This window comes from Pseudonaja textilis, chromosome 1, assembly GCF_049901715.1.
Source record: "Pseudonaja textilis isolate UNSWEBS1 chromosome 1, rPseTex1.2, whole genome shotgun sequence".
Taxonomy (NCBI): Eukaryota; Metazoa; Chordata; class Lepidosauria; order Squamata; family Elapidae; genus Pseudonaja; species Pseudonaja textilis.
Window position 1 is genome coordinate 209,409,343 of NC_141990.1, and position 25,384 is coordinate 209,434,726.

At 33.8% G+C, this 25,384-nt stretch overlaps 1 protein-coding gene across 1 annotated transcript in view; it reads left to right on the plus strand.

Annotated features, from left to right (window-relative positions):
* DPP10 (dipeptidyl peptidase like 10) overlaps positions 1-25,384 on the plus strand; it is a 232,463-nt gene that overhangs the window by 23,770 nt on the left and 183,309 nt on the right. The window contains exon 2 of the mRNA XM_087920347.1: positions 25,074-25,188. Coding sequence (XP_087776473.1) covers positions 25,074-25,188 — 115 coding nt within the window. The remainder of the gene's footprint in view (positions 1-25,073; positions 25,189-25,384) is intronic.

Genomic DNA, 25,384 nt, shown 5'->3' on the forward strand with positions numbered 1-25,384 from the left:
TATGTATGTATATAACTCCCATATATATTTACTTTTACATATTTTATAAGCTTAATACAATATTGTTTATTTTATTTATTGTTCACATTTTAAACCACCCATCTCCCTTGGGAAATAATTAGTACTTAAGTTATAGAGTTCAAAAACTAAATGAATATCCTTTGGCAATCATAGATGTAAACAAAATGAAGTACATTTTTATTAGAAACAAAAAATTGTAGTGCATATTAAATAAAATCTCATGGCATTAGAACAAGTGAACATTTATAAAATACTGGGAAAAATACTTTATATTTTCTCAAATATAGTTCCAACAATCATTACTTTTATGTTTTTTTCATTTTCAAAATCTTTGATGAACCTAACGTTTCTATCTCTGGTAAGGATATACTTGCCCATCTAAAACTAAAGTCTCCTATGAAGGCCTTACTGTAGAGGATGTTGAAGTGTTTCAGCTTCAAGATAGGATTATTTTGGATGATTGATTTTTTCCCCGTTCATATCCCAAAGTCTATTTTGTTTACGATTACTGAAAATCCAGTGCAATACTTTTTAGTTTTTCCCTTATAAATCTTACTTTAATTACATTTTCCAGATTTAATTGTTACACATACATACACATACATATCACTTCTCTGTTTGGAAGTAACTAGTATTTTATAAGAATACAGTATTTATATTTGTATGTAATATTCACTCTCATCCCATCAAATATTTCCATTCATGTCCAATAATTTACAACATGTAGCCAAATATTAACTATAGTTGTCTTCACTGTATCTAGTGACAGTAAATTTTAGTTGTGCTTTACCACAATAGTAATTTTGAGGTTTTTAGGAAACAAGTGACAAATATATATTGCAATGCTTTTTGAAATATGAGTTATGGATTAACACTTTTTTTCCCATATGAGTTAATCAGACAGTAGAAATGATCTTCAAAAAACTCAGTCAGTAGGGAGATGAACTAAAGGAAAGTGCTAGATATAATGAAAAGAGACAGAAAGAAGAAAGAGTGGATCCCAGCTAGATGGAGAAGAGACGAGAAGGACCTAAATGGAAAATGTAAAAATATCTAACCAGATGCAGGTGAAAAGGAAAGAGGAAAGCACTGTTTAACCAATAACAATAAAGTTTTATAAAATCAACAGTGCCTGACTCTCCCAAGTTGTCCTAGCAAAGACTAATTTACAAGGATCTCCGAGTTTTCAGTAGCACAAGTTATTATCTGAGAAAATAATCCTATTGTTTGTATATTGTAAGAAATTGAAATCTTTCATGCATATATTTTCATGCACATTTTTCCTTGTGATACAGTTAGGACTCTTAAAGTTATCAGTATTTTAGAATATTCAAGCATGAAATATAGAGGAATTTCATAGGATTACAACTCAAAAATGTCTTCCTAGGTATTATTCTAGCCTTCATAATTCCTGTAATATAATTACATGTTTTACCATCTGCTATCTTTTACTCTCTGGAATAACATTGTGAATCTGTGAGGTATAAAATAAAAATTGATTTCTTAATTGAAGACCATATATTTTCACAGATAATAAAGAAAAAAAATTCACTGCTTGAAAATTGTGTTCAGGCTGGGCTGGTTGACAACATTGATTCAGAAAAAATATATATCTTGTACAATCTTACTAACACATCTACATTACTTATATAATTTTTAGAACAAAAAAACTCAGAAATATGTTGGTTTTGTAGGTTTCAGCTTTGTGCATATTGTTTTTACATCTAAATTTTTATTCTTCAAAATGTAGATCTTTGATTAATTATTTGATATTAGGATGCTGTCCTTAAAAGGATCTGCATCAGGGTGCAATTTAAGAGCTTTTGTTTTTTTTTAACCTTAAAGCCCTCTATTGCTTGCGACTTCTCTCTAGGATCACTTGCTTCAACTGGAATCAGTTCAACTTATAAAGTACTCTTAGCGGAATGGTTCCCCATTCCAGGAAGTAAAGGGGCCGAGGCCAAAAGCACTGTTTTTCAGTAGGAAATGTGGTCCTTGGAACAGCCTTCTTAGTTGAAATCAGATTGCATTCAGGAATATGAAATATGAATATGAAAAAAAACTGAGCTCTTTCTTACATAATTTTTAATGTAGAATTAATCATCCATGTGTATTGATTGGATGTGTTTGATTATTTTATTATAAATTCATAATAGTTTTAATCAAATGTATCATTTGTAAAGGGCCAATAATTTCTGTTGATTGCACTGTAATAATAATAAAGCATAACATTTTACATAAATTCTTTTTCATCATTGTTAGGGATGTCTGCTGTAGAGCTAGGTATTTCCTTCCTATCTCAAATTCCCCTCTCACTGATATTAACACAACACAGTCATTTTCCTTCTTGCTGTGTTTGCATATCAAGGCTTGGATTATAATATACCTCCAGCTAATTCTTGGACCTCAGCTTCATCCTAAAATCTTATTATAGACTAAATAATTATGGTTATGCTTATATTTCTTGTACCCATTTTTTCATATATGTGAATGAAAGTGTTATCCTGTATACCACCTTGGTAGATTAAGAGCCTCAGTGGTGTAGTGGTTAGAGTGCTGTACTGCAGGCCATGTCTGCTGACTATTGGCTGCCTATAATTTGGCAGTTCAAATCCCACCAGGCTCAAGGTTGTCTCAGCCTTCCATCCTTCTGGGTATAATGAGGACCCAGATTGTTGGGGGCAATATGCTGAGTCTGTAAAACTGCTTAGAGAGGGCTGTAAAACACTATAAAGTGGTATGTAAGTCTAAGTGCTGTTGCTGTTAAGCAAATTGGAGCAAACCTGCAAACAGATTAGGTTATACTAGTCTTCCAGATGTTGCTTAGGCATGGCAGTTCCAACCACAATATGTAATGATTTCAGTTGTGAGTATTATTTTAAATTATAATTATCTGAAATATAAGAATACAGGTTTCAATTTTTGGGTTAAGAGTTCATAATTAGATCCAAGCAGACCATTTTCTATATATCCAATGTACCCAGTCTTCTATGCAGGATAGAACACAATTGCCAATCACCAATTTCTGGTCTGGCACTTATTTTTGTACCTATTCTGTACTGCCCAGCTAGGAGAATAATCCTGTTGATCAAAATATTGTATTAGTGGCATAGCTGGCAGATTAACTGCAAGCTCAGAAGCTAATTTGATGAGTATTTTAAGGCAGATTCAAGAGGTAGGAATCCAACTGATCTCCACTGATAGTACGAAATATATCAAAAATTCAAAAGATGTTGTACAATTGGAATTTATATTTTACTTTTATTTATAAGACTTATTGATCTATATACCTATAAAATCTAATTGATCAATACATCACTTCTGAAATCCATAATTTGGGATTAAGGATAATATGTAACATTAGAATCATACTTTGTAAATTACCTTATACAACTTGGGATCAACTTTTAAAACTATAAATTAAATTAATCATACATTGGGATAATGGCAGTATTCTAGACTCTAGATTGAGGACTTCCTCAACAAGGCTGGATTCTAACTACCCAATTATTACTAAGATGGCTATCAGATCTGGATTGTAGAACAGTAGTAGTCATACCTCCTGTTGAAATGATTAAAAGTATCTATGCAATTACCACCATTTAAAATAAATTATTTTTGGAATTAAGGGTTATCAATACATCATTCTATCTTCAGTTTGAATATATCATGTGAAATCCTACTGTTTTCTAAATATATCACCTTAAACTATACTTGGATTATGGACAAAGTATATTTAACGTTAGCATGTTAATAGAATTCGAGTATCTAACTACATAATATTTGATCATTGTCTTCCTTTATCATCAGACATATGCTTATATTTTTTGTCCTTTTATTTTGCTGAACCTTTGGTTTCCAAATCCATTAAGTGGAATGTAATCATGATAAATGGATCCTCAAGTAATAATATGGCAATGCTGGGAATCCAGATATACAGTGTGAGAATTGCCACTCTGATATGACTTAATTAAATGGAGGAAGCAAGGTAATTTTGAACCCTGTCAAATAACCTGGCACTGTCTTACTCATCTCTCATCAGCATGCTAGAAACTGTCCATAAGTGCTATGTTTCTTTGATGGCACTATCTCTGAGGCCTGAGAAAAATCATGATCTGGATAATAACTTCTCCCTAAGCATTGTTGCTAACTCCTGTAGCACAGTTGCTTTTTTGCTATAGATGCCATTTAAAAATATTAAATTCAGTCCCCAAGGCATACCCTTTACAAAACCAGATTGTGCATCATAATTTGCCTAGAGCTTTCTACTAAAACCATTTGTTGAGGCTGATTAACATGGTTGAAAGAGCAGAATAAGAAGAAAGAACATCAACATTGTATGTTCAAAGAATTCATTAGATTTTTTTCTTTACTTCCCAGAGCATCTGACAGGGAGATAGTGGTACCAGACATCATTTTCTTTTCTTTTCTGACGCTCTTTTTATGTTTGGAAGCGCTGATTTTTGAATTTGGCAGAAAATTCCAGTTGGCTCTTTCACTACAGAAAACAGTATAATGAGTTTTATAGCTTGCATATTTTGAATAGTTAAATCATTTTAAATTTAATTCTGTCTTGAAAACAAGCCTTATTTTTTTTTATTTTATTTTATTCTATTTATCAATTATACTTCAGAAAAGAGACTATTCTCATTAACTTCCAAACCCTGAAGTGAGGTGTATTCAGAGCATTTTACAGTGTTTTAAAATTTAAACAAACATTGTCTGTCAGTTAGATTTGCACCATATAAATCAGAAACTGTTTGCATGAGATTGAACATTCTTCCAACAGGCTATTACAAGTCAGAACTCTTCCCAATAGTTAGTTTCCCTTTAGTTTCTACAAACTGTTTGCTATAATGTAGAAATCTTTTTCAAGAAAGAGGAATTTGTTTTGGAATTCATAGTCATTTTTAAAATTCTATGCATTAGGCCCAAAATAGTGTTCTGGAAGATATTCTACCTGAGTTCTTTTGTGAGAAGCTTATGTTTAGCTTACCCCCAAAATTGTACTTATTATAAATTTTTATAGATCACAAATTATTATTTGCATGCCAGGCCTAATATATGGGAAAAGGTTGAAACTCAATTCACTAGCTTGTACAGAGAAATAAGAACATGAAACATTGACACCTCATTTAGCACAGCACAGAAAACGGATATTAAACTACATACCAAATTTCTGCCATACATATTACCTACTTCTATAAAAATATGAGATTCATAAACAAACATACCTCTTCTTCATTCCAGCTTCTTGCAGGTTCCAAATCTTAGAGACTGAACAATGTTATCTATGTGATTTTCCCAGCCTTTATTCACAGGTATAGTTTTAAAACACTGACCATTTTCTCTTAAGAGTAGAGGGAATAACCTCACTCTCTGAGTTCATAATAAAGACCATCTCTCACATGTAGTTATTTACATTTTGTATCCCCAAGTAGCCTGTAGCATTGTGCACAACTGGAAGCCAGGTTCACAGCAACATCTGATGTTTGGGAATGAAATTTCCTTTTCTCTAACAGAAGAAATCTGTTTTTAGGTACAGCAATTACTTTGGATGGCTCAAGTGACTAGTGAAAAGCAGCTACCTATCCTAGTAGATGGCCTAGTGCTTAAATTAACCTATAATGACACTTCAGTACTAGCTTTTCAGCTCTTTGTAATGCAGGTGAACAATTTATTCTTTGTTCTGTCAACTTCGAAGATATAAGAGTATCTTTATAGCATAGAGAAAGAAAATCTTCCCTTTCTTTTTTCGTTTTTAAAATTCCCTCAATCCAATTCTACCATAATCAAAGGAAACTATGTTCATCTGGCTTCTTATAGGTCACTACTATTTCCATTGAAAAAGAAAACCAGCTACAAAATAACTGTTTTTTCCATAGCAACATTTACCTTTAAAAAAAACCACCTTTATTTTCAACCAGTTATCCAAAAATAAACTTTGGCATAAGTTTCCATGCAGAAGCAAATTATATAAATAACAGATCAATAATTCCAAAGGTAATACTGATTGTGTGCTGCTACCAGACAGGAAAAATGGTATTGAAGCATTATGCTTCAGGGTCCCAGTCGCTCAGCAGAAGTTTGAGCCTCTACTGAATATCTTTTTAAAAAATTCAAACAATTGAGATAGGGGAAAACCAGTTCAGGAGAGTTGTGAAATTCTGAAAAATGAGATAACGAATATTCAAACTTAGAGAGAAAGATACGATATGTGAGATGACTAGAATGACTTCACTAGATCTTACCAATAAATAAAATGAAAAAGTTTAAAAAATAGAAAGAGGATATATAAAAACGGTAAATCAGGAAACAACCCAAATTTGCAAAGATGGAATTAGGAAGTCTATGAGTTAAGGTTTGCTACAAATGTCAACATGACAAAAAATATGGTTCTTTGAGTATATCAGAACAAGAGGAGAGTCAAGGAAATCCATTGTTTGGAGATTCTATTGATTCTGTTTGGGGAAGATGGCAAGAAGGTGTCATGCAACAGAGAGAAGGCAGAACTATTTAATTTAACCTTCCTTTTATTTTTTTCACAAAAGAAAAAAATGTAGTCCAATTTATCAGCCTCTGCAGTATGGGAAGTAAAAGAAGAAATGGTGATCAAAATAGATAAAGTAATGCTGGTACAACACTTAGTTGCTTTGAATGAATCGAAGTCTCTTAGACTGAATGGATTATGTTCCTAGGTGTTAAAGAAACTAGCAGATGACATTTCAAGGCTACTACTGAAATCTTTGAGAAATTATTGAGCAGAAGAAAAGTGCTAAAAGTCTGGAGAATAGCTAACATTGTTCCAATACTTAAAAAAAAAAAAAAATCAGACCAATCAGTTTGACATTACCTGAGAAAATACTAGAAAAGGTTATGAAGTAGTTGGCTTGCAAGTACCTTGAAACAAACAGGGTGTTTATCAGAAGCTAGCATGAATTTGTTAGAAACAAGTTGTGCCAGGCAAAACTTATTCTTTCTTTAATAAATGTGACTAAATTAGTGGACCAAGGAAATGCTATGGATGTAATGTATACGTACATATTTCAGTAAGATATTTTATAAATCCCCCTTTTTGATAAACCTGAATAATGTGGGATGGATAGTCACACTATCAGATGTATTCATAATTGGTTGAATAGGCAATGACCAACCTTAATGGGTCTATGTACACATGGAGGGAGGAGCATAATGGGATACTTCAGAATCTTGTCCTGGGGTCAGTACTCTTCGACATAGTTATAAATTACTTAGATAAAAAATAGAAAGAATGCTCTAAAATCTGCAGATATGAAGCGGAGGAGGAAGGAGATTGCTAACATATCAAAAGACAGACTCAAGAATAGTGTAAAGTTCACAGGAAATGATAGTACCCTACTCTTATGCCACAGTGGTCAGACAATGCTGTCCACTTGATAACAGAAAGAACGTTGAAAAACTGAAGAGTGCAAATAAGTATTTTCATGTACAAGCATGGAAAGAGGCTTGGAATCTAAATTCAATGAAGTGGGGTGAAAAGAACTGGATATGTTTTGCCTAAAAGAGAATAGGCTTAGGGAAGACTTGATAACAATCCTCCAATAAGGGCAGGGAACATGGATTTTTTCTGTATGGCTCCTAAGAGTAAAAAACAGTGGTAGAAACTGAACACAGAACTCAACAACATACTTGAAAAAAGGATGGATTTCCTGACTATGAGAGAAATTAATCAATGGAGGAGTCTGTCTCCTAAATTCATGGATATTTAATGGAGGTTTTCAAGAAAATGTTGGGCAGCCATTTGAACTTGCCTTTGTGGGAGGTTACTTCCAAGATGCATTCTATTCCTATGGTTCTTTGAAAGATTTGGTTAAGACCAGAGACTGGTTCTTCATAGTGCTTTCATCTATGTGTTATTCTAAGCTGTGTAGTAGAGACATAGACATCACCTTTTTTTTTCATCCAAGGATTGCTTCAAGACAAGTTTAAATGTTGATTTTTTTTTATTGTTCTATCCATCGCCTTTCTTTCCATGACTGCATATTTATATCTGGAGACAGATTGTTTTACATCAAAGAAATATGGCAAGCCATCATGTCAGATTGCTCATCATCATTACAAGGATATATGTCATTAAATTCAGCACTTCATACTTTTGATATGCATTTGATATCACCATTTCTCCTACTGATTTTCTTGCCAAGGAAATTGCTAAAAGGTTGCTATTGTACTAACTGAGTGTTCAGCGCAAAGAAAGTTTTCAATACATTACAATATTAAAGAGCTTTGTGTCTCTTCTGAAGTGTTTTATTTCGAAGTATTTATTTTAAGGAATCCTTCTGATTCTGAGCTAATGTATAATTATTTCCATATAGCTATTAGAAAACAAAGTTACTTCCATTGCCTTCAGTTCCAAATAAACCCACCTGTACCCATAGAGTGCCTATTCTCTTAATTAGCAGGAGTATTTGTGGTTGTGGTGATTGTTCATTTCAGAATGTGCACTATCAAGCTATTCCATAAATGACTGCCCACTTTATGTAGAAAGAAATATTTGATGCAATATGTTATATATTTATTATTCTTTTCACTCTCAGTTTTTGAGTAAATTGAGAGAAACTCGATCTTCATTTAACACGAGTAAACTCCAGGTTTTTTTTCCTGTGTATTTCTTCTCAAAGTAATGGATGGAGATTATTTTAGTACTTAACAGAACTCTTCCATGCTGTTACTGGGTCTGAATAGACTCATCAAGATTTTTCCCCACTATAACTCATTCAGACATCAACTTGCTATTCCAAAATTGGTCTGTTTGACAACAATTAAGTATGGGAAAAAGCACAATGAAAATAAGGACACTTACAATTGATCCTTATTATATAATGTGATAATATATAAACAAGTTTGCAATAGAAACTGGCTATATAATTATTTGAAAAATAGTTATTTTCAGGGTTTTTTTACTCCTGATTTTACTCCTGATTGAAGTCTCCTTGAAGACTATTATTAAGTGGTTGAATGTTGACATTTGCTATGATGGCAAACCCCCATAGTAAATAGTTTTTAATTCTCTGAGACACTCACCATGTTTCTGAGTCCCCTGAGTTTTTTCTGTTTTCTTTCAATATTTCTTGAACTACTAGATTACTCTACCTGTTGTAAGGCTAACTTTACCATCTATTATCATGGCTTTAACTCCAGCAGATCACACCAGCTGTGTCTGTCAGGTGTATTTTCCTTTCAGATATCTGTAAAGTCACTGTATGGTCAGTTTCTTCCATAGTTATAAAACCCTATCATCCAGCTGTACATTCTTTGTATAGTATGTATCAAAGAGTATGCCACTTTTTGCAGTGCCACTTTTTCAATTTCCTCATAATACCACTTGATCCATCCCATCAAAGGAATCTCTCATATGCGTGATGCAAAGCTACCATGGAGAAGAACACAATTGTTCAGCTTTAACTGTAATTCTTTGAAAGATCTTATGCATATTCACATGAATCTGCCACTACAGGACACTACAGGTGTCTTCCTCTTATTTTTCTCACCTGGAAATTGAGAGAATTCAGCATGACTAAAATCTTTGGGATGTACTGGGGGATTTTTTTATGTAGGAGCTATGCTGTAATGGATAACTACTTGAAGAACTACAGTTGGCAGTAGGAAATGTCTTATTTCCTTAAAGCTAATTTGACATAGTAAATGACAAATGCAGACATGGTTCTTACTTTAAATAATATAATTACTTAATCAATTCAGGCAGCTAATTGTTCATAGGGAATAAAAGTCAACCAATGATACCATGCCTCTTTAAGCCCTCCCTCCCTCAGTATATATTCCAAATAGAATACATTTTATACAATTACCTTCCTTTAATTAAGCATAAGATTTGTATGTGTAATGCAATTATGCTTATTCCAAATTAGTCAGTCTAAGATTGCAGAGTAAATATGCCAAATATGGATAAAGAGAATGAATCCCACTTCATAAAAATCATCCATGAAAGAGACCTAAAACAAGATGGATTAACAACATCAAAAAATATTGTGGGCCCAATTGTTAAAAGAAAGTTCAAAACCAAATTGGTTTGAAACATGTGAAAGAGGCCTTCATCTTGCAGTGGATAAACAATGGTTACGATGATGATAATGAAGGAGGAGGAGGAGGAGGAGGAGGAGGAGAGGAAGAAGAAGTGGAAGAAGAAGAGGAAGAAGAATCAATAAATCATTTAAAAGAATAAGTGGAAGTCAAGAAGTGATTTTGCCCCATTTTATGACTTTGTCCCAAAGGTGCCTTCCCAGGAGGCAACTGGATTTTCTTGTTTTTTCTTTTGAAGACTTCACTTCTCATCCAAGAAGCTTCTTCAGCTCTGAGAGGGTAGTGGGGATTGGAAGGATTTATATTCCTTACAGACATCTGATCATCTGCATCCTTTTAGAGGGTCATTGAAGCACTTGGTGGTTTATCTGTGTCCTCAAGGTCTCCTGAGTAGTGCTCCTAATCCCTATAGTCTGCAATCTGACAACCATGTCCTGGATGACTGAGAATCCCTATAGACTCCAATCACTGCAGTTATTAAGTTAGTAGCATGTGAATGAATCTTGCTTTCCCATTGACTTTTGCTTGTGAGAGGGTCGCTAAAGGTGATCATATGACCCTGGGACACTGCAACCATCATAAAAATGAATTAGTTGGCAAGTGTCTGAATTTTGAAAATGTGACCATGGGGAGTCACAATGGTTGTAAATGTGGTTAATGGTCATAAATTACTTTTTTCGGTGTCATTTTAACTTTGAATGGTCATTAAACAAACTGTTGTAAGTTGAGGACTACCTATGGAAAGTATAAGAATAACTTGGATATTTTTTTAGAGAAAGAAAAATAAAACAATTTTTAATGCTCCCATAAAAACAGCAATACAAAAATGCAGGCAATCACTATTACAATGCTGGTATCATATAGACGTAGTCTGGCAACATGTGGAAATTTTTAGTATTTACTTTCCAGAATAGCTGAAGGTTGGATATTAAATCAAGCTTGTATTAAAGCTTTCACAAGTTGGATTACATGATATAATTTAACTGGTTGGACCAAGACTCCCTTTTTTATACAAGGCACAAGAAATATTCCTCCCAAACAAAGTTATGATTAAGAAGTAAAAAGTAAATTCACTTGTTCTGCAAATACTGCTTCTAATCTCATTTTTACCAATGTTACCTTTTAACAAAACTGTCAGCTTGTAATGCTCTCTTTGAGAATCAGATGTGTAATGGAAATAATTTTCTACAACTTAGTTTATTAGCCTGGAATACTTTTTTTTGTTTTACTGTAAATTAACCCCTGTGAAACTAAGCTGTTCTACAAAGATGGCAATACTTTTGATTACTTTCATTTACTGTAAAGAGAAACTTGCTATTTAATTACCCAGCTAAAGAAACGTATATTCAGCTACATCCCAGTGACAGAGGTCCATATTTACTTTCTCAGTTTGCCATTCGGTGATCATTATATTTAAAATCAGTTTTTCACCCAGGCAATACCAGGAGAATTAATACTGAAGAATCTAAATTGTTGTATACAAGAATATTTCTGATACTGTAATGAAATGTGGGAATAACCTTGAGGAAAGAGTGGACAAGATGTTGTCTAGGAAACAATCAGACAAGAGAGGCAGGCGCCCCAGGTGGCTTAAGAGTCTGAGAAAGAAACTTCCTGCCCTGATGGATCAAGTGGTTGAAACTGGCAGTGGGAAGTTTTGTACTTTCAGACTTGCAACCATTCTGTTAATGTAGCCTTGCAATAACCTATATTTAGCTCATCTAGTCATGTTTCCTATCTGGTTTATCCAGAAGGGTTGACAGGTAATATAGATGAAAATATAAAGCCTGTATTTTGGACAACACACATGTTTTTTTTATTTTCTTGCAAAAAATATTTTCACAGTCAGTACATTATAAAAAAAATCTGTGTTTGAGACTTACTTCAGACATATCCCACATTTGTTGTATCTTTGGAAGAACACATTTTAATCTTTGTGTTTCATAGTTTTCGTTAGACAGCAGATTGCAAAAAAAATTAATAATAATTCAGTGACTTACAATTATATGAAAATTGATGGGTTTCTTTGAATAATGGGAAAATAAATATTGTAATACAGGAGTGTCAAAGTCAAGGCCCGCGGGCCGGATCTAGCCTGCAGGGTGCTTAAATCTGGCCCAGGGGGCTGCATGGAAATATCAAAGGACTGGCCCACAGTGCCTCTGCTGGACAAAATGGGCCATAGAGGGTGACGGGTGGGGCCTCCACTCACCCCATTTTCAACGCCCCTGGCTCCAGCAGCACTCTTCCAGCCCAAAATGGGCTGTACAGAGGCCATGTGAGGCCTGTTTTCAGACTTTCTGGCCTCCAACCGAACTCTGCCAGCCAAAAATTGGCTATGCAGAGAAGGCCATTCAGGTAGAAAACAGGGCAAAGGGGGCCACACGTGGCCCCCCACATCCCATTTTGATGGCAAGGTGCTGCAGGAGATGTCCGTCCCAACTCCCCCCCACTCTCCCCCCACCGGCCCGCAGAGAATTACAAGGGTGATCCAGCCATCAAAGAAATCTATTTGACACCCCTGTCTTAACAAGTAAATGTCCAGTTAACTTTTTACTTCTTTTAGTACAATGCAAATAATTTGCTTTTCAACTCACAACGAAGTATTCCAGTACAACTGTGTACCACTTAGTGCAATTGGAAAACAAACTATTTCAACTCCTACATTTTCTCATTTTTGTTATTGTAAGCATAGACATTGAATGTATTTTGTTCTAATAAAAACATGCTCTACATATTACATTCCTTTAGGAATGTTATAATTGTTGAAAGTTCCAGCTCAGTAATTTATAAAGTATCTTTGTTGCTGAAAAAATTAATAAAACTTTTATGCCATAGAAACACCTGATTAGTATGTTGTTCCGCACTACTATTCAGTAGAAAATGATAGCTTGTACCAATGTCACAAATCAACAAATCATAGAAGAATAAAGTCAACAGAAAGATGAACACATGAATTTGCCTATCACATTATGTGCAAAGACTGTGTTAATATATGATTTAGTCTAGGTATGATTTCCATCATTTTGTAAGTAATTATTATTTTGATGCAAAAATAATTTACTATTATTTTTAGACAATTCTTAGAGATTTGCTACATTAACCAAATGCTGTATTAGTAGAAATTGACATTTCAAATGAAGAAATGTGGCCTTTGGCATGAATTTGAGAAACTTGAAATTAGCTTTAGGGAACCGAATATTAATTTAAAAAATGAAGACCAGTAATTTATACAAGTATTAGCTAAATAATTCAGCTTAGTGGGTATTATTAATATATTTGCTGTAATGAAGTGCAGAGTAGTTCAGTTGACTTAGAAGCTAGATAGATACTGAGAGATTAATTAAATTAAATATTTAATAAATAAAGTAACAACATACTGAAGCTCAAAAATCCACTTAATTTTAGGATTGGATGTGTTGTACATATAAATTTTTAGGACTACTTCATATCACAAATACATTTTCAAGATAGTTTTAAAAAATGAAAAGTGTATAACAGATGTATTAAATTTCTGAAAACCCATAGCTATTACGAACTTGCAATCATCTTCACTGCGGATCTAGTTTATATTCGAGATCACAAAATGCCTAGGTAGTTGGATAAATAAAGCTCACAAATAGGATAGGAGATTGACAGCCTTTTCTCACTATTACTATAACTCCGTAGCAGCTATCTTTTAAAATAGTGTTGTTTAAATTAGAAACTTTGAATGGGTTCCCCAGGGACCAAGGGGGAAAAAAGAAAACAGTAATATTGAATGTAATAGTCACAGATGTAATTCATTCCCATCTCAAGGTGTCTGTTAAAACAATACAATCATAGGGTTGAAAGAAACATACTACAGGATTCATTACAGCATCCTCAATAGATGAGTACATTTAAAAGCCTCTGGTGAAACTATGCAGTAACTTATTCCATTAAACTACAGCTCTTATTGTTGAGAGGTTCTAAAGTCTAACCTTAGTGCCTAAGTTGTATATCTTAGATGCTTCATCCCTTTAGTTCTAGCCTTACCCTCTGAAGCAATTAAGAATAAATCCAAACAAATGTAACAGCCTTTCCAGTATTTAAAAATAGCTGCCATTTCCCCTCAACCTCCTCTTCAGCAAGCTAAATAACTATGTCTTTTAACTGCCCTTCATAGGGCTTGGTTTTCAGTACTTTATAACCTTTGCCTGGACTTACTCCAATTTATCAATTTCCTTTTTAAACTACAATTTAATACATTGTTTCAACTGACCAAGGCAGAATAGTGTGGGACAATTACTTTCCATTACTTGGATTTTGTGCACCTCTTGGTGGTTCTTCAAGATGTTGTTGACCTTCTTTGGAACTGAATCAGAGCTGGATGATAGAGATAATGACGGGTCCTTGGTCCTGTCTGAGCTTTCTTGTTTTCTTGCAGATGTTTCATTACCCCAATCAGGTAACATCATCAGTGCTAGTAAGGAATGCTGTTTAGTGTCAGTTTATATTCTGGTGACTTGCCTGTCTATATGGGTAGAGTGGTCTTAGAGATTATTTGATTGAGCTGTTTACTGATGGGTCTTTGGTAGTTTCTTGGTTGGTGTATTGCTTACTTGATTGTTGATCTGAAGTTAACCTTGGACTTAATCTATGCTGATTTGAGTGCTGACTATTGGCGGAGAGATGCTGGACTCTTTTTCTCCTTTGGGCTGATTGGAATTGAGATAATGTTGAACTCATGATCCACTAGGACAAGCATGTCAAACTGGAAAATGCATGAATTTACATTTCTTTTTGTTAAACTAGAATGAAATTTAACACCCACTGCTCTAGCCAATATCTTTTTGAATTGTTTTGCATCTCCTCCCAGACCACAGAGGACAGTGAATTAATGAGGTAGCTCTATTAGTATTAACATCCCTTTGTCTATTAAACTATTTCCCTGTTTTGGTTCAGCTTTCCTACATTTTAATGCTCTCTTGGTTCTGGTTTGGTTCTGCAACCCAACAGGACAGACACAGACTTCAGAGGATAATTAGGATTGCAGAAAAAACAATTACTGCCAACCTGCCTTCAATCAAGGACTTATATACTGCGCGAGTCAAAAAGAGGGCTGTGAAAATATTTACAGACCCATCACATTCTGGACATAAACTGTTTCAGCTCCTTCCTCAAAATGATGCTATAGAGCACTGCACACCAGAACAACTAGACACAAGAACAGTTTTTCCCCAAAAGCCATCACTGCGCTAAACAAATAATTCCCTCAACACTGTTCAACTATTGCAAAATCTACACTACTATTACTATTAACCTTCTCATCATTCCTTATCACCCATCCCCTCCCACTTGTGACTGTATGACTGTAATTTGGTCGCTTGTATCCTGACTATTTATATTGACTGTTTACTAGTATAATTTGATTGCTTATTGTATCCTATGACTATCATTAAGTGTTGTACCTTATGATTCTTGACAAATGTATCTTTTCTTTTATGTATACTGAGAGTATTTACACCAAGACAAATTCCTTGTATGTCCAATCACACTTGGCTAATAAAGAATTCTATTCTATTCTATTCTATTTTAATAATTATAATAGTTTTAGATAATAATAATAATTTTATTGATTTTATTGGATTGTTGTACAACAGCTGGAGTCACTTTCCATGAAATGGACAGCCAGATTAATTTGATAGCTACCTTTTAGGTATGATCCTTGAGTCAACTGTAGATTCATAAATAGTTATGTTGTCAAACCCATAGTTGATCATTTTATCAATTAGATGTTATGAGAGACTGTCAAAACCTTTCTAAGTCCATATATATCATATCCACAGTATTTCCCCAATCAGCCAGTCTGTAATTCTGTCATAAAAGGAAATTAACTTAGTCTGGCAAGACTTGTTTGTCATAAATCCACTGTTAATTAATGGATTCCTGTTTAATTGCTCATATACATGCTGTTTAATAATCTGTGGGCAAGGTCCTTGCCCAGTAATGAGGTCAAACTCAGTGGCCTATAGTTTTCCAGGTCTTGTTTATTCCTCATTTTGAAAATAGGAACAACACTAAGCCTTTTTCCATTTTTTAGGACTTCATCTATTCTCCAGGCTTTTTAAATATTACAGATAATGGTTCTGAATTACCTCTGCTAGTTTCTTCAGTGTCCTATGGCATAATTCATTTGATCTGGAGACTTCAATTCATTTAGATTAGATACCTCTCCACTAGCAGCAGTATATTATCATTTGTAGGGCTTGCACTTGCACAAAATCTGACTTCTTACTGTTCCCCATATTCCAACCAAGATTTCCCTTGACAGCCGATATTTTCTGAATAATATCTGAAAACAGAGTGAATTAAAAATCCAGCAGCAGTTTCTAAATTGTGTAATAATACAAAACAATTACAGTGAATCCCTCTTGCCTTCTTCACTTTTCACATTGCATTTTGTATTTGTGTTTAAGTATGTCTATGTTTATCAAGGGGTCTTCCTAATCATCAGAGTGGCATCTTGTGCACATTTGACTTAGAAAGCAGTCATATTGAACAGTGCGAGAACTGATAAAGTTAAGACTGCACTGTTTTTCTTCAATCTTTAGTGTGGGACTTTCTCATGAGTAAATATACATGAGAACTGAATTTGCAAAGGCAGGAGAAGAAAGTTGTACAGTATGCTTAAAGCAACTTTAGCTCAAACATTCACAATTGAAACAAACTGTGCCATCAACTCCCATCCTAGATATCTAAATCTCAGTATAAGCATTTTTAAAAATTAGGTCAGATAAATATTTTTCCAGGTAGGGTTCATTGATCACAGTCTAGTACAATTTTAGATGGTACAGAAAACGGTGAAATGGAAATGATATTGCTCATGCTACATCTCATGGTACAGATTTTGAAAAAAAAAATAAGCTCAAGCACAAGCAAGTATGTTCAGAGGTTTATCAACAGAGATATGTGTATTTATATATTTGTATAAGATTTTTCCTTCTCTTTTTCCTATATGGTCTTCAAATGCAAAGTATGATTTTTAAGCAGGTTTGGATGAAACTCTCTTTGTAGTATACAAGGCAAATAAAAAAGAGAAACAGCTAGAAAATTTTATTTTTTTTATTTTTATTTTATCTCTTACAGCTTTTTTAAATAGGTCAGAATAATTAAACACAAATATGCATATAGTGATCCATCATAAATGTTAATAGAGATCTTACCTTTGGCAAAAAAAATCAAATTGGTTATCCTTGGCTCACTTAAAGTACAAGCACTTCTCAATCTAAGGCCACAACTGGGCTCAGAACTTCCATTGCTAAGTGAGGTGGTTGCTAAGCAAGTCATATTTGATTTTACTTTTCCCTGGTCATTAAACAAATCACCATGGTTCTTAATTGATCCATGTAGATCAGGGGTAGGCAACCTTTATATATCTACCGCCCACTTTTGTATCTCTGTTCGTAGTAAAATTTTCTCTAACCGACCATCGGTTCCACAGTAATGGTGATTTATAAAGTAGGGGACAAATCCCCTACTGCCCACCATGAAAGCTGGAATGCCCACTAGTGGGCGGTAGGGACCAGGTTGACTACCACTGGTATAATTGGTAAGTGAATCCAGCTTCCCTAATGACTTTGTTTGTTGGAAAATGGCTAGGAAGAATGGTGATCATGTGATCCCAGGATACTGTAGCTGGCATAAATACATGGCAGTTATCAAGCACCTGAATTTTGATGAAGTGACTATGGGGATGCTACAATTATCATAAATGTAAGGAGCAGTCGTAAGTAAATTTTTCAGCACCATTGTAACTTCAATCACTAATCAAGTAAGTTAAGGACTACTTATAATGCATAACAGAATCATAGTTTAGGATTCTGTTATGCATGATATTGTTCTCTGTACACAATCACACCTAATGCAAAACTTTATCATCATGGGTGTGTGAGCATATATCATTACATTGTTTTGTGTGATTCAATATGAAATTGACAGTATACTGATAATACATTAATGTTAGTGGTGATGTTGACTGTTGTCCTATAGAATAAAAAAACGAATGAACATTTTATGAATAGTAAACTTACAAAGGCATGTACTTGTATTAGTTTTTTTTAAAACAGAATGATTTTACCTCAACTATGTTTCAGTTGATAGAGAGGAAATGTAGCTTTCTGGCTTATTCTATCACTATCTTGTTAAATTTAACCTTCACATTCAGAAAAAAGCAGACTTTATTTCTGACACTGGCTGTTATGCAAGGATAATTAATCAGCCCTTTAAGACAAATTATTTATTTAAACGTAGTTTGAAAATTCATTTATTTATAATAATAAATAAATAATAAATAAATAAATAATAATTTATTTAAGTATACTTTTCCTTGCACATTTTTGAGAATCAGATTTATAACCAATTAGCTGAAATATTTATGAATCCATTGTGTAAAGAAATTACTGGGCAATGAAAAATATTCCTGCAATTCATAATAAATAAGGAAAAGTAAAAATTGTTAATTGGGAGTCGGTTCTAATCTTATCTAATATCATAGATAATCTCTATTAAGTTCTAGCACTAAGTGCCAATAGGATGTTGGAAGATAACACCCTAGAAGATCAATGACTGCTAGTCATGATGGAAATGTGACTGCCTCTGGAGGCCATTTGATAGGGTTCCTTGTGATGTTTGTTGGCCATTGTGAGAACGGACTCCTGGAGTAGATGGCCAGAGGTTCAGTCCAATGCTTCAACTTTGGAACTGTACTGTTAATATATAAAATCAGTTCTCCTAATGCTGAACTTGTAATTTGGCTGAATTAGATGCTAAATTTAATAGACCATTAAAGAATATCCATTTTCCTTTCACTCATTTGGTTAAAGATCAGAATGTTCAAAATGCTATAAAAATAAACAAGACCTCAACAATACTGCCATATTAACTTAGATTGTGTGCCATATCAAAAGAATAAAATATATACATATTTTTAAAAATGTATTTTATATCGCCTCAATTATGTACATGGCAAGAAAGGCCCACCAGTACCTTGTCTCTCAGAGAACTACACTTGACAGGCCCAAGGATCTGGGCCTTCCTTGCCATGGCACCAAACTTATGGAAGTTCTTACCCCACCCGCCAAGTGAGCTTTATTTCTTTGGTTCCAAAGCCTTTTTATAACCAATGAAGCACACATTGACTTTTATTCTTTGGCTTTCTCAATTGTTCAGCAAGAATCCACAATGTTGTATTTTGTCTTCAGCCCTTTTTAAAACACAGCTTGAATATCTTGGGTTTCTCTTTCATCTAGGGCTGTAATCTGCATTGGATGATCATAAGCATTATTTAACTAGCATGTGGGATTAATTTTGTGATATTTTGTACAGTATGTTAATTCACTTTTCTTTGCTGTTATTGATACTGGAAATTATTTATTTAAAATCAATCTAAAATCAATCTAGATCAGGGCTGTCAAACTCACAGCCCATGGCCCAGATATGTCGTATACTGGGCACGCCCATGTCTGGTTTAGTGAAGGGGAAAAAGTTGCTATATATCACATGATGATGCCATGACAGCGTGAGTTTCACACCCCTGATCTACATCCTTTGGGTGGCTAACAATACAAAAAACATAAAGTAAAAAATATATTATAAAACCATGCACTGTAATGCAGTTAGGGCTCCAAGCAAAATCCTTCTATCATGAATCAGAGAACATATATACTAGGTTCAACTAACATCTGGCTTCAGTACCTGAGGTGGAAGCTAGATCTCCAAGGTCTTTGGAAGGCTAGCATGTTTTAGTCTCAGGGAGAGATAATTTCATGAAAGAGAATACCCTCAGATGAACTAGATATTGTTAATGGAGAGTTCATACTCTGCTGGATCTGTGGGAATAAGTAGAAAACATTGGAAACAGGAAATCCCACTAACAATTGGCAAATGCCTTGCAGCATGCCTTACATAACTATCACCTTCAACTGTACCTTTAGCCTACTGAAAACAATGCAGTTCACAAGCAATGCTGTTACATGGACATACCAACATATACCCAAATGCAGGCAGTATTGCATGACAGTCCAGTTGCAACTTCATTTAACCTATTTACTCACATTGCAGTAGTTGCTCTGGAAGGTGAGTAAAGCATATAAGCAAATCCACCCAATCCAGAAATTGGCACAATTCGTATACAAGATGGACTTCTGGGCCACAGCTACCACTTGCTCCACAACAGTTCAAGTGAGCTGCTAAATTGCATAGTATGTCAACTGGCTTCTTGCAATCTGTTGACTAAAAGACCATTCCCAAGATTTGCATAGATCATTAAAACCTTCATTGATTTTTCCTCTGTTGCTTGCCACATTTGTTCATATGCCACCAATTTCAATAGTCTTTTGTTTTGATAATGACCAGAATATTGATTAATTTCAACTTTAGTACTAAGGTTTCTTACAAATAGAGAATATACTTTAAACTTTGATGTTGACATTCCTACTACAGATTTTCAGATCACCTCTGATTCTTTTGGAATCTATTCATACTGTAATATATTGATTCAATCCTTAGAATTTGGTGATATTTTTGCTGAAAACTTTTCTTTTATACAGATACCATTGTAATACTAGTTCTTATAGGTTCTAACAGCTCTCTAAAGTACTTTGTTAAGTTATTTCTGTGATATCTATTTACTTATTTATTTATGCATGCTTTGACTTTTTTTTTTGCAATTCCCACTGTTTATTCTAATATCTAGTTTTATTTCTTCTATTTCTTGCTTTCTCCTGGAAAATGGTGGGCATATACTCAAGATTATATTCTAAAAACTGGTTGACTTGCAACTGAGCAATTGATTATCTTTTCCACAATCATCCTCGACCATGTCTTTGTTGTTATAACTGAGATCTTCTACTTCCTTCTACCAAAGAAAATATAAAATATGTGTTGTTTCTGATAACATCCACCTATAATATACGCAAACTGTTTTGGTGTTTAGAAATGATGGTAATTGTCCTGTTTAATTTTAATCCCCATGTCTCACATCTATTTCTTTCCTTCTTACTTTTACCAGCTTTGGCATTCCAATTTTAAACCATGAATTCCGCATCTTGATTGCATGTTTGTGGATTTCTGAATTTGAACTTAACAGTAAAATCTGAATTTAACAGTATAATGTGTCAGGTTCCCCCTCTACATCAGTAATTTGAGCATCAGTTTTGAAATTAAGCTATGATTACCATATTAATAGGCTGACCACAAAGTTTAAATAATATTATTTGATCATTGAATGCATTGTACCAAATACAATGTACTGTCATTGCTAAACCCTTTCTAACTATATGAAAACACCAGTTTTCTTCTTTTCTTTTTCATGTTCTGAGTAGTAAACAGTAGTATCTTATGACTGAAATTGCCCTATTCTAGTTTCATTTCACTCATCCTGAAAATGTGAAGTGTAATTAACCCCTTTCATCTTTCACTGTGTTGAACTTTCCCATGTTCATGATTCTCACTGTAATTCTTCTGTACTTCCATTCTTTCTCATTTTGCAACATCAATTTGCAACACCAGACTGTAATCTAGCTGCATGGTATACACGTTGGTACTTCAGAAGAACCTCATACTTTCTTTAGTTGCATATTCAGTGTCATCCAACTTGAGGGGACCATCATCCAGCACTATGTCATCAGGTGTATTTTTATATATACATATAATTTCTTTCTATCTTGTTTTACTGGATGAAATACAAGAGTGGTTCACCAGTATCACCCCATATGTGATATGAATTGGCAAATGCTTCTGACATTATGCCTCCTACATAATAGGATGTAGTGGAAGATCAATATAAAGGATTTAAGACTTAAGGGAAAAAGTCTCAGGAATAATGGAATATCAGAACCAATTAATGAGAGAATTGTGGGATCTCCTTTACTAGATATTTAGAAACAGAAATTTGCAAATTATGTTAAACTTGAAAGACTTTTCCTAACTAAAAGATGACTAAAAGCAATCTTTTGTGTCTATATACCCAGATGAATGACAAAACCCATGTAAAAAAGGTATTGTGTATAAAACCCTTTACTTCTATGCTTTATAATGTTCCTATTTGATGATTGTATGAACATTTAGAAGTTTTTATGAATATATAGTGAGTCCATAATGTAATATAGGTCAGAAGTCATGCTTTCTGTTGTGTATTGAGGATACAATTGCAGGTGCCTTAGTTACAGTTGCTATAAGAGGAGGGATTCACACTGAGAGTCTGAAAATAACTGGGAGGATAGAGAGAGAGCAGAAAATCCTTTGTTTATATAGGTAGCAGGTGTACTGTAATATACAATCTGGCTTAATTTTTATCTTCATTCAAGTGTTCATCATTCATTATCTGGAGTGGTTCACTAACAAGCACCCCAAAGAGCCCAGCTAGCTGATGTTTCTTAAATGTCACTGACTGTGGCAGATGCTTATGAGTTCAGCAAGAACATCTGTATCTATGAAGTGCATTGGCTTCCACTTGAACCAAGTTCTATATTCATGTGGAAATCAAAGCGCAAATAGTCATATGAGCTTTGGTGTAGTAGATGTTCACTTTCAACTAATCCTCATTGATCCTTGTCAAAGCTAACTGGGAAGATTATCTTCAAAGGATTCTTTGGCAGAAACCAACAGTAGAAAGATGAGGTTAAGGAACAAGTATTTGACTTTTGTGTCAACATAATGCACAGAAAATAGCCAATGAATGGCATTTTAATGGGCCATGAGTGCCTTGAAATGTATAGATATATGACATATGAGTTGTTCTTTTCACTTATTACGCTCAACAATTAATATGGAGAAGTTTACTAAAGTGGAATGCATGTAAAGTTGGATTAGAATCTGGCTATATAATTTTAAAATTGCTATGAATCTTTTGCATCACAATATTTAATGTTGTGCAAATTTATTTTACTTAATCTTGGATCAAAATCAACCATGGAAAAACTGTATCAGTCACATTTTTGACAGTATTAATGTGTAATCATTGATTCCATTTTCATTTATGTTTAGTTTTATTGCTTATATGAGTTTCAAAATTTGCAAATTTGTAAATAGTTGCTTCTGAAATGGCGTTGAAGGAAATGATATGTTAATAAGACATATGATCCTGAAAATAAATGCCAACAGGAATCAAAGGCAACTTTTTTAAATAATTGAAAATAAAGCAATCTGCATTTTTGAATCCAGTTTGGATGATGGCAGATGTACAAGTTAAAGTGACTCCAGATGGCTGTGAATTTTCTTTTTCCAAATAGTCATAGTTTGGTAGTGCAGGATATGTATTACTTTTTTTTTCAAGTATATACCAGTATTATTCCAAAGACTATTATTTGCTTTCAAAGTTTGCTGAGACAGTTGTATTACCAATAGACTGCCATTCCCCACATGGTATAAATTCATGAGTAGTTTTCATTTCTATTCATGCACAAGGAGATGCTGATGTCTGCCTAGTCCAACTGCCAACTTTCTTTTAGCCTATACTATCACACATACAATTCTGAGATTCCCCAGCCCTCAGCAGTGTCTTTCTGGAACTGGGAAAGAATTGTAAAGGTCCTAATAGAATTATAAAGACCGAGCATTTTAAACAGTGAGAGCATTTTCTCCTTCTTTATATAAGCACAAAAAGGCAAACAGTTAAATTGGAGCATTGTGTTACATAAATTTACTATTACTTACTTTTGAGTCAGCCTCTCCCTTCACTTGCAACACACAGACGAAATCATTGATCACCCAGGCATATTATACACTCCTCCTTCTGGAGGGGATATACATTAATATTATTAGCATTAAGAAAGAGAGCTGTATAATACTTCTATGGTGAACGAGAAAACCAAAAACAACAGTTTTTAAAATAGACCCATGAGACCACTACTGAGAGCTGGTACAGACTAAGGGTTAAAATGCAAAATCTGATTTTGGCCTTCCCTGTCCACAGCATACTTGTTAAATTAATAACATTAGCATGATCATTATGTTAAATTCATAAATGTGTAAACATTATTACATGTATATATTTATTAGATACATATCTTAAAACACCTCTTAACCAGAAGAAGAAGGAACTGTGGAGCTTTAGTCACTCAAAACTTTTTGCTGATATACTTTATGTACAGAAGCTATTTCTGGCACAATGGCACACCAAAGTGTGATTCAGGCAGTCAGCCCTGTTCTCTGAAGGAAGAATGATTCTTCTCTGACATTATTCAGACTGAGCTAGACTAATAGGCCTCCTCAAGATGAGACATCCCATTGAGTCAGATCAAGATATGAACAAAAAAGTAGCTATAATATATTTTGTGTTACCCAGCCTTATGTTGCCACATTGAAACGTGGAGTAACAGTGCAAATTCTAGTTTATATTTCTTTTACTATTTTTTTAAAAAACAAATTTCCAGTGTTAAAATAGGAGTTGCGATATACTTTCCTCTAGTAGAAGTACTTAAATGTGACAGCATTACAAAAAACAAGTCTTTCGGCACTGTTAATCAGAAATGTCAATGTTTAAAATAATAATGAAGTAATTCAGAAGTATGGTATAGTTAAGGTAAAGAACTATTCCTAAACTTAAAACTGAATATTCAAATATACTGTAGCTACTTTTGATACTGAATAGGAAGTTTTATTTTCCTAATTATCTTGTAGAATCTATCTTATGTCCTGAGTTTAACTTGAGTACATTAAAGTACCACCTACAATTTAAATTTTATACAATATCTGTACAATCAATCTGATTGTTTTCTGTGCATGCATGTGCTTGTAAGAAATAGAGAGAAAGCTATAAAAAATATATGATTTTTTTAAAAACAAAAGTAAAAATGACATACCTTAAAGAATAAAATAAACTGCTATGATGGGAAATCAAATAATCAACTTTTATACTGTGACTACAACAATGCATAAAATAATTTATTTTATGGTTCATATTTAATATGTAATCATAAAGCAAATTCCTTTTTTTTAAATTTTTCCAGGAACTTGGAAGCAACAGCCCACCACAGAGGAACTGGAAGGGAATAGCAATTGCATTGCTGGTGATTCTAGTTGTATGTTCACTGATCACCATGTCCGTAATTCTTTTAACACCAGGTAGTGATAAATTTTTATTACTTATTTGTTTTGAATATTTAAACTCTAAATTGTTTGTATTCAGTCTAACATAATATATAAATAGCTGAAACATATTGCTATGTAAGTTAACAAATTCCATATGTTATAGTAATGATAATCATGCTATAGAATGTGGTAGGATAAAATGTTGACCAGTGAAGACTATTGATTATCC